At 39.5% G+C, this 15,840-nt stretch overlaps 1 protein-coding gene across 5 annotated transcripts in view; it reads left to right on the top strand.

Moving 5' to 3' along the window:
* GLI3 (GLI family zinc finger 3) overlaps nt 1-15,840 on the top strand; it is a 404,554-nt gene that overhangs the window by 267,177 nt on the left and 121,537 nt on the right. For all 5 annotated transcript variants that reach the window (XM_053714572.1, XM_053714570.1, XM_053714571.1 and 2 more), the window contains exon 6: nt 4,993-5,136. In XM_053714572.1, the coding sequence (XP_053570547.1) occupies nt 4,993-5,136 (144 nt within the window). The remainder of the gene's footprint in view (nt 1-4,992; nt 5,137-15,840) is intronic.

Raw genomic sequence — 15,840 nt, 5'->3', positions numbered from 1 at the left:
AGGCTGAATCTGATGTGATTACTTTTAAATTTAAATTGGAACATCTCCGCATTTTGCTTAAGGAGGTATTATCCACTCTGGATGATTGTGAAAATTTGGTCATCCCAGAGAAACTATGTAAAATGGACAAGTTCCTAGAGGTGCCGGGGCTCCCAGAAGCTTTTCCTATACCCAAGCGGGTGGCGGACATTGTTAATAAAGAATGGGAAAGGCCCGGTATTCCTTTCGTCCCTCCCCCCATATTTAAAAAATTGTTTCCTATGGTCGACCCCAGAAAGGACTTATGGCAGTCAGTCCCCAAGGTCGAGGGAGCGGTTTCTACTTTAAACAAACGCACCACTATTCCCATAGAGGATAGTTGTGCTTTCAAAGATCCTATGGATAAAAAATTAGAAGGTTTGCTTAAAAAGATGTTTGTTCAGCAGGGTTACCTTCTACAACCCATTTCATGCATTGTCCCTGTCACTACAGCCGCATATTTCTGGTTTGATGAACTGATTAAGGTGCTCGATAGTGACTCTCCTCCTTATGAGGAGATTATGGACAGAGTCAATGCTCTCAAATTGGCTAATTCTTTCACTCTAGACGCCTCTTTGCAATTGGCTAAGTTAGCGGCTAAGAATTCTGGGTTTGCTATTGTGGCGCGCAGAGCGCTTTGGTTGAAATCTTGGTCGGCTGATGCATCTTCCAAGAACAAGCTACTAAACATTCCTTTCAAGGGGAAAACGCTGTTTGGTCCTGACTTGAAAGAGATTATCTCTGATATCACTGGGGGTAAGGGCCATGCCCTTCCTCAGGATCGGCCTTTCAAGGCAAAAAATAGACCTAATTTTCGTCCCTTTCGTAAAAACGGACCAGCCCAAGGTGCTACGTCCTCTAAGCAAGAGGGTAATACTTCTCAGGCCAAGCCAGCTTGGAGACCAATGCAAGGCTGGAACAAGGGAAAGCAGGCCAAGAAACCTGCCACTGCTACCAAGACAGCATGAAATATTGGCCCCCGATCCGGGACCGGATCTGGTGGGGGGCAGACTCTCTCTCTTCGCTCAGGCTTGGGCAAGAGATGTTCTGGATCCTTGGGCGCTAGAAATAGTCTCCCAGGGTTATCTTCTGGAATTCAAGGGACTTCCCCCAAGGGGGAGGTTCCACAGGTCTCAGTTGTCTTCAGACCACATAAAAAGACAGGCGTTCTTACATTGTGTAGAAGACCTGTTAAAAATGGGAGTGATTCATCCTGTTCCATTGAGAGAACAAGGGATGGGGTTCTACTCCAATCTGTTCATAGTTCCCAAAAAAGAGGGAACGTTCAGACCAATCCTAGATCTCAAGATCTTAAACAAATTTCTCAAGGTCCCATCGTTCAAGATGGAAACCATTCGAACTATCCTTCCTTCCATCCAGGAAGGTCAATTCATGTCCACGGTGGATTTAAAGGATGCGTATCTTTATATTCCTATCCACAAGGAACATCATCGGTTCCTAAGGTTTGCATTCCTAGACAAACATTACCAGTTCGTGGCGCTTCCTTTCGGATTAGCCACTGCTCCAAGGATTTTCACAAAGGTACTAGGGTCCCTTCTAGCGGTGCTAAGACCAAGGGGCATTGCAGTAGTACCTTACCTGGACGACATTCTGATTCAAGCGTCGTCCCTCCCTCGAGCAAAGGCTCACACGGACATCGTCCTGGCCTTTCTCAGATCTCACGGCTGGAAAGTGAACGTGGAAAAGAGTTCTCTATCCCCGTCAACAAGGGTTCCCTTCTTGGGAACAATTATAGACTCCTCAGAAATGAGGATTTTTCTAACAGAGGCCAGAAAGACAAAACTTCTGGACTCTTGTCGAATTCTTCATTCCGTTCCTCTTCCTTCCGTAGCTCAGTGCATGGAAGTGATCGGGTTGATGGTAGCGGCAATGGACATAGTTCCTTTTGCGCGCATTCATCTAAGACCATTACAACTGTGCATGCTCAGTCAGTGGAATGGGGACTATACAGACTTATCTCCAAAGATACAAGTAAATCAGAGGACCAGAGACTCACTCCGTTGGTGGTTGTCCCTGGACAACCTGTCACGAGGGATGACATTCCGCAGACCAGAGTGGGTCATTGTCACGACCGACGCCAGTCTGATGGGCTGGGGCGCGGTCTGGGGATCCCTGAAAGCTCAGGGTCTTTGGTCTCGGGAAGAATCTCTTCTACCGATAAATATTCTGGAACTGAGAGCGATATTCAATGCTCTCAAGGCTTGGCCTCAGCTAGCGAGGACCAAGTTTATACGGTTTCAATCAGACAACATGACGACTGTTGCGTACATCAACCATCAGGGGGGAACAAGGAGTTCCCTAGCGATGGAAGAAGTGACCAAGATCATTCTATGGGCGGAGTCTCACTCCTGCCACCTGTCTGCTATCCACATCCCGGGAGTGGAAAATTGGGAAGCGGATTTTCTGAGTCGTCAGACATTGCATCCGGGGGAGTGGGAACTCCATCCGGAAATCTTTGCCCAAGTCACTCAGCTGTGGGGCATTCCAGACATGGATCTGATGGCCTCTCGTCAGAACTTCAAAGTTCCTTGCTACGGGTCCAGATCCAGGGATCCCAAGGCGGCTCTAGTGGATGCACTAGTAGCACCTTGGACCTTCAAACTAGCTTATGTGTTCCCGCCGTTTCCTCTCATCCCCAGGCTGGTAGCCAGGATCAATCAGGAGAGGGCGTCGGTGATCTTGATAGCTCCTGCGTGGCAACGCAGGACTTGGTATGCAGATCTGGTAAATATGTCATCGGCTCCACCTTGGAAGCTACCTTTGAGACGAGACCTTCTTGTTCAGGGTCCGTTCGAACATCCGAATCTGGTTTCACTCCAGCTGACTGCTTGGAGATTGAACGCTTGATTTTATCGAAGCGAGGTTTCTCAGATTCTGTTATCGATACTCTTGTTCAGGCCAGAAAGCCTGTAACTAGAAAGATTTACCACAAAATTTGGAAAAAATTTATCTGTTGGTGTGAATCTAAAGGATTCCCTTGGGACAAGGTTAAGATTCCTAGGATTCTATCCTTCCTTCAAGAAGGATTGGAAAAAGGATTATCGGCAAGTTCCCTGAAGGGACAGATTTCTGCCTTGTCGGTGTTACTTCACAAAAAACTGGCAGCTGTGCCAGATGTTCAAGCCTTTGTTCAGGCTCTGGTTAGAATCAAGCCTGTTTACAAACCTTTGACTCCTCCTTGGAGTCTCAATTTAGTTCTTTCAGTTCTTCAGGGGGTTCCGTTTGAACCCTTACATTCCGTTGATATTAAGTTATTATCTTGGAAAGTTTTGTTTTTAGTTGCAATTTCTTCTGCTAGAAGAGTTTCAGAATTATCTGCTCTGCAGTGTTCTCCTCCTTATCTGGTGTTCCATGCAGATAAGGTGGTTTTACGTACTAAACCTGGTTTTCTTCCAAAAGTTGTTTCTAACAAAAACATTAACCAGGAGATTATCGTACCTTCTCTGTGTCCGAAACCAGTTTCAAAGAAGGAACGCTTGTTGCACAATTTGGATGTTGTTCGCGCTCTAAAATTCTATTTAGATGCTACAAAGGATTTTAGACAAACATCTTCCCTGTTTGTTGTTTATTCAGGTAAAAGGAGAGGTCAAAAAGCAACTTCTACCTCTCTCTCTTTTTGGATTAAAAGCATCATCAGATTGGCTTACGAGACTGCCGGACGGCAGCCTCCCGAAAGAATCACAGCTCATTCCACTAGGGCTGTGGCTTCCACATGGGCCTTCAAGAACGAGGCTTCTGTTGATCAGATATGTAGGGCAGCGACTTGGTCTTCACTGCACACTTTTACCAAATTTTGCAAGTTTGATACTTTTGCTTCTTCTGAGGCTATTTTTGGGAGAAAGGTTTTGCAAGCCGTGGTGCCTTCCATTTAGGTGACCTGATTTGCTCCCTCCCTTCATCCGTGTCCTAAAGCTTTGGTATTGGTTCCCACAAGTAAGGATGACGCCGTGGACCGGACACACCTATGTTGGAGAAAACAGAATTTATGTTTACCTGATAAATTTCTTTCTCCAACGGTGTGTCCGGTCCACGGCCCGCCCTGGTTTTTTAATCAGGTCTGATAATTTATTTTCTTTAACTACAGTCACCACGGTACCATATGGTTTCTCCTATGCTATTATTCCTCCTTAACGTCGGTCGAATGACTGGGGTAGGCGGAGCCTAGGAGGGATCATGTGACCAGCTTTGCTGGGCTCTTTGCCATTTCCTGTTGGGGAAGAGAATATCCCACAAGTAAGGATGACGCCGTGGACCGGACACACCGTTGGAGAAAGAAATTTATCAGGTAAACATAAATTCTGTTTTTCCAATAGGAGTGCTATTGGAAAAATTATATTTATTTAGCCAAAAAGTTTTTTTTGTGTGGTTTTTCTCTCAGGGCTTCTCAGGGGGTTCACGTGCGACTGTGCCTCCATTGTATTTGTCTAACTAGCAGTAAAATATTAGAAATGTCAGTTTTATCTGTCCATGTGTTTGACAATCCCACAATCACACAGAACAAAAAATTTCAAATTGAGTGAATTTACTTCTATTTGTAAACTGTTTACATTTTTATAAATAATGTGATGTTAATGAGAGCAGTTTAGAATATAGCACATATTGCTAGCCAAATTTAAAGAACCATTAATTACAGTAAAATCCAAATTCAATTTTATAGTTCACATATATCATGTCATTTTAAATAACTTTCTAGTTTACTTCTGTTAATACATTTAACAATTTAAGTCTTTTGGGATCCATAATTCAAATGTTAAAGTTGAATTTTACATTAATCTATAGGAACATTCAAATGGCAGAACAAGCCACACTTCTGCACACAACGTTCCATTTTATTACCTGCTCAACTGATTTCTTTTCACAAAGTGTTATTGCTGACTTTTGTATGTTTTGTTTTACCTAACTCATGTATGGAATATTATAGTTTTAATAATGTTTCTATATTATGTTTTGCAGTTCCACATACTGGAGTTAGCCCTGCTGAATATTACCACCAGATGGCTCTGCTTACGGGACAGCGCAGCCCATATGCTGACATCATTCCATCTCCTGCAACTGGGGCTGGAGCCCTCCACATGGAGTATCTTCATGCCATGGAAAGTAAGTCCAACTACCAACATCTTTAATTTTAATGTATTGTCTCTTTATATGTTACATAAGCACTAAAACAGAAATAAAAAAACATAAAAAATTAATTTCATACTTTTTAGACTAAAAGTGATCTAAAAAACAAAACCTCAAGCTTTGAGAGCTGCTCTCAGAGACAAATAAAATTCTAACTAAGGGAGGCAGGGATAAAGTAACAGCAGTGAGTAACGATACATTGGGGCTCCACTCATACTATCCTTCCTAATTTGGGTCAAAATTGTGAATTGGTGGCAGCCTTAGTGACAGCAAAATGTTAGTTTTTTAAATGGTGATAATTTAAATGTTGCTAATTTTTAATCTTATACAATTTGCTGGTGTCATTAAAGGGACAGTAAAGTAAAAAAAAATCTTTCATGATTTAAATAGGGCATGTAATTTTAAACTACTTTCCAATTTACTTTTATTACCGATTTTGCTTTGTTCTCTTGGTATTCTTAGTTGAAAGCTAAATCTAGGAGGTTTGTGTGCTAATTTCTAAGACCTTGAAGACTTCCTCTAATCTGAAAGCATTTTGACAGTTTTCGCCACTAGAGGGTGTTAGTTCATGTGTTTCATATAGATAACATTGAGCTCAGGCACGTGGGGCTCCTAGGAGTCAGCACTGATTGGCTAAAAATGCAAGTCTGTCAAAAGAACTGAAATAAGGGTCAGTTTGCAGAGGCTAAGATACAAGGTAATCACAGAGGTAAAAAGTATATTATTATAACGGTGTTGGTTGTGCAAAATTGGGGAATGGGTAATAAAGGGATTATCTACCTTTTTAAACAACAACAATTCTTGTGGTTACTGTCCCTTTAAAATAGGATATCCGTGTTATACACTGAATCTTTTGTGTCAACTTCTTTTAGTACCAAGGTCTTTAGTTTGATGCGTTCCTGCTATAAGCTGTTTTCTTTGTTGAAGGTAAAATTGACTTCCCTTCTAGCCTTAAGGGGTGTTATCAATTGACATCTGTAATTTTCTCATTTTTCTGTGGATAAAATAGTTCTTGTATGCTGGCATACATGACAAAATTATCATGAGCAATATCTGATTTTAGTGACTATTTATTCCTATCCTTATAGGAGTAGATAGCCACGTTTTGGTACATTTTAGTGGGTGTTGCTCCATTTTTAAAAAAAATATATTTACCATTTATTTATGTCATATAAGAGTATTTGTATAAGGACACTTTTAGTATTTGAGTGTCTGTTTTGACAATTTGTTAAACAGTTATAAAACGTTTTTATACATTTATAAAATAACTCAGAGAATGAACCATACTGTGCAATTTTAAAATGTTAAAAGAACATTAAACACTTTGTAATTACAGTGTTTGTTTCCTAACATACCGGTTCAGTTTGAAAATGTTTGGAATGCATTAAGTTTACTAACATACTGGTTCAGTTTGAAAATGTTTGGAATGCATTAAGTTTACTAACATACTGGTTCAGTTTGAAAATGTTTGGAATGCATTATCGCCATGTTAGCTGCAGTTAATTTTCAGTAGCCAAACTCCACCCACCACTTGCCTTATTTGGAGGAGCCAATCTGGACTTGTTACGGGAGTCAACACAACTAGACATGTTCATTTTGTTAGCAGAATCTTATTATTTTTGATGATCTTTTTGATAACTCTACTAAAGCCAATTAGGGACAACTATATGGCAAGACCATGCTTCATGTGCATTTCTAGTTCTCAGAACTGGAAAATTCTACATTCTCAGACTTACATTACAGGAAAAAAAAGCAAAATAAAGAATAAAATTATATGGCAAACTTGTTTTACTACATGCAATTAAGTATGTTATACCGCAATCTCAACGTGTTTACTGTACCGTTAAGCATGTATCACCCTATTAGTGCATCGCCATGATTTACATTTTCTTATAACCCAATACACATGCAAAGAAAAAAAGCAAGAGATATCATAAACTTTGTGTTATCCATTTGCCTGGTTACTTTCTGGGAGCGAATCCAAAGTCAAACAGCTTCAGGAGCGAACCTTGTAATAACATCAAAGGAAGACTGGGGAAATGTTCAAATATGCTTTCTTGTCCTCTTATTAGACATTTCCAACTAAGACATTTATCATGCTCCTGAGTAGCAAGGGAGAAGCACTGGGAAATGTAGTGTTTAATCATAAATTCTTTTGGCCCAAGCAATGGCAAGTCTGGCATGGCTACAGATATGTACTGCTCTTGGATATGTTTTTAGCCTTTATTTTTATGTGGTTTTTTTTTTGCACAGCACAACTCACGTACAAAAACTTTGTGCTAGGTAAAATAATACATTGCCTTACAAATCCACAAAGCTGGTGGCTTATAGCAGCACTTACAAAATAATTTATGTTACATAATGCTCTGTGATCCCTGTGGAGCCTGAATACTCAACTGGTCATAGCTAAGTTCTATGCAGTTAAGTAGAACTAAAACCTACTCTCTCAGGGCAGCGTTTTTTTGAACAAGGTTCTGAGAGAAAAAGTATAGATTAGTGTAATAAACTGGTGGCCTATTTGAATGTGCCTCTTAAAGCAAACATGCAGTCATAAAATACGGCCTGAGCATTAAGTACTACATTGTGCTTTAATATATCTTAATATACGTATATCTTGAATTATGTATCTCAAATGTGTCATATTAAAATCAAAATAAACTGGCAAATTTTACTATAAAATTAACATTTCTCCAACATAGGTGTGTCCGGTCCACGGCGTCATCCTTACTTGTGGGATATTCTCTTCCCCAACAGGAAATGGCAAAGAGCCCAGCAAAGCTGGTCACATGATCCCTCCTAGGCTCCGCCTACCCCAGTCATTCTCTTTGCCGTTGTACAGGCAACATCTCCACGGAGATGGCTTAGAGTTTTTTAGTGTTTAACTAACAGGCGCGGTCTGGGGATCCCTGAAAGCTCAGGGTCTTTGGTCTCGGGAAGAATCTCTTCTACCGATAAATATTCTGGAACTGAGAGCGATATTCAATGCTCTCAAGGCTTGGCCTCAGCTAGCGAGGGCCAAGTTCATACGGTTTCAATCAGACAACATGACAACTGTTGCGTACATCAACCATCAGGGGGGAACAAGGAGTTCCCTGGCGATGGAAGAAGTGACCAAAATCATTCTATGGGCGGAGTCTCACTCCTGCCACCTGTCTGCTATCCACATCCCAGGAGTGGAAAATTGGGAAGCGGATTTTCTGAGTCGTCAGACATTGCATCCGGGGGAGTGGGAACTCCATCCGGAAATCTTTGCCCAAGTCACTCAGCTGTGGGGCATTCCAGACATGGATCTGATGGCCTCTCGTCAGAACTTCAAAGTTCCTTGCTACGGGTCCAGATCCAGGGATCCCAAGGCGGCTCTAGTGGATGCACTAGTAGCACCTTGGACCTTCAAACTAGCTTATGTGTTCCCGCCGTTTCCTCTCATCCCCAGGCTGGTAGCCAGGATCAATCAGGAGAGGGCGTCGGTGATCTTGATAGCTCCTGCGTGGCCACGCAGGACTTGGTATGCAGATCTGGTGAATATGTCATCGGCTCCTCCTTGGAAGCTACCTTTGAGACGAGACCTTCTTGTTCAGGGTCCGTTCGAACATCCGAATCTGGTTTCACTCCAGCTGACTGCTTGGAGATTGAACGCTTGATCTTATCGAAGCGAGGGTTCTCAGATTCTGTTATCGATACTCTTGTTCAGGCCAGAAAGCCTGTAACTAGAAAGATTTACCACAAAATTTGGAAAAAATATATCTGTTGGTGTGAATCTAAAGGATTCCCTTGGGACAAGGTTAAGATTCCTAGGATTCTATCCTTCCTTCAAGAAGGATTGGAAAAAGGATTATCTGCAAGTTCCCTGAAGGGACAGATTTCTGCCTTGTCTGTGTTACTTCACAAAAAGCTGGCCGCTGTGCCAGATGTTCAAGCCTTTGTTCAGGCTCTGGTTAGAATTAAGCCTGTTTACAAACCTTTGACTCCTCCTTGGAGTCTCAATTTAGTTCTTTCAGTTCTTCAGGGGGTTCCGTTTGAACCCTTGCATTCCGTTGATATTAAGTTATTATCTTGGAAAGTTTTGTTTTTAGTTGCAATTTCTTCTGCTAGAAGAGTTTCAGAATTATCTGCTCTGCAGTGTTCTCCTCCTTATCTGGTGTTCCATGCAGATAAGGTGGTTTTACGTACTAAACCTGGTTTTCTTCCAAAAGTTGTTTCTAACAAAAACATTAACCAGGAGATTATCGTACCTTCTCTATGTCCGAAACCAGTTTCAAAGAAGGAACGTTTGTTGCACAATTTGGATGTTGTTCGCGCTCTAAAATTCTATTTAGATGCTACAAAGGATTTTAGACAAACATCTTCCTTGTTTGTTGTTTATTCCGGTAAAAGGAGAGGTCAAAAAGAAACTTCTACCTCTCTCTCTTTTTGGATTAAAAGCATCATCAGATTGGCTTACGAGACTGCCGGACGGCAGCCTCCCGAAAGAATCACAGCTCATTCCACTAGGGCTGTGGCTTCCACATGGGCCTTCAAGAACGAGGCTTCTGTTGATCAGATATGTAGGGCAGCGACTTGGTCTTCACTGCACACTTTTACCAAATTTTACAAGTTTGATACTTTTGCTTCTTCTGAGGCTATTTTTGGGAGAAAGGTTTTGCAAGCCGTGGTGCCTTCCATTTAGGTGACCTGATTTGCTCCCTCCCTTCATCCGTGTCCTAAAGCTTTGGTATTGGTTCCCACAAGTAAGGATGACGCCGTGGACCGGACACACCTATGTTGGAGAAAACAGAATTTATGTTTACCTGATAAATTACTTTCTCCAACGGTGTGTCCGGTCCACGGCCCGCCCTGGTTTTTTTAATCAGGTCTGATAATTTATTTTCTTTAACTACAGTCACCACGGTACCATATGGTTTCTCCTATGCAAATATTCCTCCTTAACGTCGGTCGAATTACTGGGGTAGGCGGAGCCTAGGAGGGATCATGTGACCAGCTTTGCTGGGCTCTTTGCCATTTCCTGTTGGGGAAGAGAATATCCCACAAGTAAGGATGACGCCGTGGACCGGACACACCGTTGGAGAAAGTAATTTATCAGGTAAACATAAATTCTGTTTTTATGCCAAGTAAAAGCTGTTTTTTGGGGGGGTGGGGGGCCTGTAAAACAGTCTTTTTTTATTTTACATGCATTATGAATATTGGAGGACACTTTTTTATGCAGACAAGGCCTATAATTACCCAAAAAAGTTTAATTGCTGATGGGTGTCTCTGGGTGTTTATAAATCACCATATAGTATTCACTTCTATGGAGGATATCTATCAAGCTTTCAACTGTGTTGCATTCAACGGCATCAATACGCTCGCCTAACATTGCGGCCGCGTATATCAATACGCTCTCCATATTTATTAAAAAAAAAAGCCGTCAAAAAGACGCGCACCAAGTACATGGCGAAGAGCTTCGGACTGTTGTACTAGCAGTCATCGATCTTGCGTCTATTTACCAACTTTATTTATACCTTCACGAAACGCCGCCACTATACTAAAATGTTTATCCCCTATCTCGCCGCTACCAGACCACGCTGCAGCCTAAATAAAGTTATTAACCCCTATCCCGTCGCTCCCGGACCTTGCCGCAACCTAAATAAAGTTATTAACCCCTATCCCGCCGCTCCCGGACCCCGCCGCCACTAAATAAACATATTAACTCCTAAACCTCTGGCCTTCCACATCACTACTACTAACTAAACCTATTAACCCCTTAAGCGCCAGCACCCCACATCGTCATAAACTAAATGAAGCTATTAACCCCTAAACCTAACAACCCGCTAACTTTAAATTAAAATTACAACGTCCCTATCTTAATATAAATTTAAATTTACCTGTAGAATTAAAATAAACAATTTTTTAACTGTCAGTTAACCTACCCTAACTATTATACTACAATTAAATTAAACTAGCAATTAATTAAACTAAATTACATATTATAAAAACCTAACCCTACTAAAATTATTTAAATCTACTATTTAAAACCTTATTACAAATTACTAAATTACCAAAAAAAACCTGCTAAATTACAAAAAAAATAAAATCACTAAATTACCAAAACAAACAAACCACATTATCAAAAATAAAAAAGAATTACACCTAATCTAATATCCCTATCAAAACAAAAAAGCCCCCCCAAAATAAAAAAAAGCCTAATAACTTTATTTAGGTTGCGGCGGGGTCCGGGATCGGCGGCATAGGGGTTAATAACATTATGTAGGTGGCGGCGATGTCGGGGGTGGCAGATTAGGGGTGTTTAGACTCAGGGTTTATGTTAGGTGTAAACTTTACTTGTTTTCAACCATATAAATCAATGGGATATCTGGTAGCTTCGAACATAAGCTTTCGCTGCTTTCAGACTCCCATTGATTTTTATGGCATCCGTGGCCTCCAGGGTGGCTGATTGAAAACCAGGTACGCTGGGCCGGAATAGCCGTTAGAAATTTGATAAATGGGAAAAAGTGACAGATAGAGCCGAATGTGTATTCAGAACATCTGTAATGACGTAAGTATCGATCTGCATCTGATTGAGACCGGCGGATTGTATGTTAGGTCACAGATTTCAACTTTTGCCAGTCTGTAGGCTTTGATAACTAGGTCGGATCAAGCTTGCAACAATTACGCTGCAGAATTCCGGCGTATTTGCGGTTGACGGCTTGATACATATCCCCCTAAGTTAAACCAAAAGCTAAAGATATGATCGTGAACAGAAAAATATTTACTGCAAAACTTAGAGATAATTTTTTTTTCTCAGCTAATAATATTCAGCTGTTCATCACTAATTGTGGTCAGAAGAAAAAAGTCTTGTCGCCAGTGGAGCTGGCAACTTCAAAATTTGTCTCACCCGCAAGGAATTTTAGTCACATTAGGGAACATAGAGAGGTGTTTGAAACACATTTAAAAACAATAACAATACAACTTATAATATTGGCTACAGAAATACAATTTACTTACTTTTGTAGCCTTTAAGGCTGGGCAAGCCCTAACTAGACCTTAGAGATATATGGATAATTATATAAGCCTTACTTTAAATAAAGTTTATAGATAAATAGCAAGAAATATAGGTGGGAATATTATTAGATAAAATGTGGGCAAAAATATTATGTTATAATAATTAAAGAAAGGGACATGGAAAGATAGATTAAAACTACAATTTAGCAAAAATTCTGATTATAATATTTTAATTATTATTATACTAATTGTGTCAGAGATAAAGCTCTATATCAGACTAAAATGACTATATAATGACTCCCAAGTCTTGGAAGATCTCAGGTCATATGTCATGCTGCATACTCATGACGACATTGCAGCCAAAATTGGAATGCACATGGATTCATTTCAGTTTTCAATAGAAGCATTTTGTAATATATATGTATTAGCATAATGCTTCTAATTAAAGCTGTAGCGTTTCAAAAGTATGCACCATGCACAAGCATTTTAAACACAGCACTTGCGCAGAGAGCCTAAGGTGCTTATACTATCTGGTAATGACTCAATTAGTTAATTGCTGACATGATATAAGCCCCACTGGCGCTCTGGTCAGCTGCAGTATTTAAAATGCTGGTGCCCTGAGACTATCTAGCTATGCATCACAATGTTAACACTAAAACAGTATAATAACTTTTACTAGACGTATTTTTGCCAATATATGTATATTGCAAATATGTTACCATTTAAAGATGTAATTCATCTATGTGCATTTAAATTTTGACTAGAATGTCCCTTTAATATTTACCACCTTAATGCCAGATTACGAATGGAGGGCTTCCGCTTGAGCGTTAATTCCGCTAGAAGTAAGATTATTGCGTTTGTTGGGTTGCATTCGTATTACTAGTTGAAAGTAAGCTACTTTCTCTCTCACGCTTACCCGACAAGAGCAAAAATCTGGTTAGAATATTGTGTGCGTGTTCACATATTCCCTATAGAAGTCAATGGGAAAAAAAATGTAGAAAAAAAAAGACCTAACACTCCACTCTCGCACAAACACGATTATCATTTGCGCTAACCCAACATGAAAATGTAAATATTTCACATTTCAATGTTCTTCACATAGCAGAATATGTTCTGTTCATAAATACAGTAAATATTTCTACATATATCTGATGGTATTTATATATATATATATATATATCAGTCAGTCATGAGACCGCTGCTTCCTAAGCTCTCTCCACCTCTTAGGTGGAGAATTTAAATCTCCCTGGTCTTGTCCGACCGGGGAGATTGACAGCTCCTGCCCGCGTTTGATTGGTTGTGCGCGGGCAGGGGGCGGTGTTGCACGCGAGCGCAAAATGGCGCTCTCATGCAATGGTAAATTCCGGCAGCGGTTTGCTGCCTGCCAGAGGCGAGCTGGGGAGGACAGGGGCGAATATGTAGGCCCCTGCCCACCCTCGCTTGTTAAATCGAGCCCAATATCTATCTATCTATCTATCTATATATATATATATATATATATATACATGATTATATATAGGTATATATATATATATATATATATATATAAATAAATATCTATTTACAAATACATAGAACATATTCCGCTGTGTGCAGAACATTGGAATGTCAAATATTTACAGTAAAAATATAATTAAAACATTTATAAAATATGAATATTGCATAAATATGCTATTCATAATCTAGCCCTTAGTTTCCAAAATTGTGTAGTTGGCTCCTCAGAAGTTTCCTTATAAATTTGACAAACCCTGTCCTGAATGTAGCTTATCTGCTAGGAAGAACTTTCTGGCTTCATATGCATAGTATCTATTCTTGGAAAGCAGAGCTGGAAACTGATATATCAGACTTGAATGAAAATTACACTAAAATGTAAATGGTGCCATCTATGCTAATATATATACTGTTTTTAAAAAGGCACAAAAGCAGTAGTCTTGTTTCATATAAGTATTTCACAGTATTGTGGTTCTTTTTTTTTTATAAATATATTTTTTATGTATCATGTACAGTAAGTTAACAAAAATGAGGGACATCCCTCTAACATAGATCAAGATGAACAAACATAATAAGTGTACATGTATATAAGTATATTGTATCAAGACATACAGCCAGATTACGAGTTTTGCGTTATGGCTGCTCGCTAATTACTTGTACGTTATTTTCACCACTCACCTTTCATAGCGCTGCTATTAAAGGTTTGCAAAAAGCAGGCTTGTGTGTGTGATATGGTTGCGTTGAGCTCCATACCTCACCCAAATACAAGCGCTGCTTTGATGTGCTTGTGCACGGTTTTCCCCATAGACATCAATGGGGAGAGCCGGCAAAAAAAAGCCTAACTTTGCAGCCCCAATTATTTCTATGGGGAAATAAAAAGTTACCTTTAAACCTAACACCCTAACATAAACCCCACGTCTAAACACCCCTAATCTGCCACTCCCGACATCGCCACCACCTACATTAAACTATTAACCACTAATCTGCCCCCCTTAACATCGCCACCACATAAATAAAACTATTAACCCCTAATCTGCTGCCCCTAACATCGCCGCCACTTACATTACAGTTATTAACCCCTAAACTGCCGCCCTCCCACATCGTAAACACTATTTAAAGATTATTAACCCCTAATCTGCCCTCCGCCCACACCTCCGCAATAATAAACCTATTAACCCCTAAACCTAACCCTAACGTAACCCTAACCCCCCTAACTTAAATATAATTAAAATAAATCTAAATAAAACTTACAATTACTACCTAAATAATTCCTATTTAAAACTAAATACTTACCTGTAAAATAAAGCCTAAGATAGCTACAGTATAACTAATAGTTATATTGTAGCTAGCTTAGGTTTTATTTTTATTTTACAGGTAAGTTTGTATTTATTTTAACTAGGTAGACTAGTTAGTAAATAGTTATTAACTATTTACTAACTACCTAGTTAAAATAAATACAAACTTACCTGTAAAATTAAACCTAACCTGCCTTACACTAAAAACTAACATTACAATAAAATAAATTAAATTAATACAATACATTTATCTAAATTACAAAAAAAATAAACACTAAATTACACAAAATAAAAAATGAAATTATCAAAAGTAAAAAAGAATTACTTCTAATCTAATAGCCCTATCAAAATAAAAAACCCTCCCCCAAATAAAAAACCCTAGCCTACACTAAACTACCAATGGCCCTTAAAATGGCCGTTTGCGGGGCATTGCCCCCCAAAAAAATCATTTTTTTTACCTGTAAAAAAAAATACAAACAACCCCCCAACAGTAAACGCCACGACCCACACAACCAAACCCTGCAAATAAAAACTTATCTAAATAAACCTAAGCTAACCATTGTCCTGAAAAGGGCATTTGTATGGGCATTGCCCTTAAAAGGGCATTTAGCTCTTTTACTGCCCAAACCCTAAGATAAAAATAAAACCCACCCAATAAACCCTTAAAAAAACCTAAAACTAACCCCCGACAACCCTATTGGCTGATCCAATCAGCCAATAGGATTGAGCTTGCATTCTATTGGCTGATTGGATCACTAACTAGTCTACCTAGTTAAAATAAAAACAAACTTACCTGTAAAATAAAACCTAAGCTAGCTACAGTATAACTATTAGTTATATTGTAGCTAGCTTAGGTTTTATTTTACAGGTAAGTATTTAGTTTTAAATATGAATTATTTAGGTAATAATTGTAAGT

Source organism: Bombina bombina, chromosome 5 (genome assembly GCF_027579735.1).
Source record: "Bombina bombina isolate aBomBom1 chromosome 5, aBomBom1.pri, whole genome shotgun sequence".
NCBI lineage: Eukaryota > Metazoa > Chordata > Amphibia > Anura > Bombinatoridae > Bombina > Bombina bombina.
The sequence above is the reverse complement of the archived record's forward strand: the minus strand, read 5'-3'. Positions and strand labels throughout refer to the sequence as shown.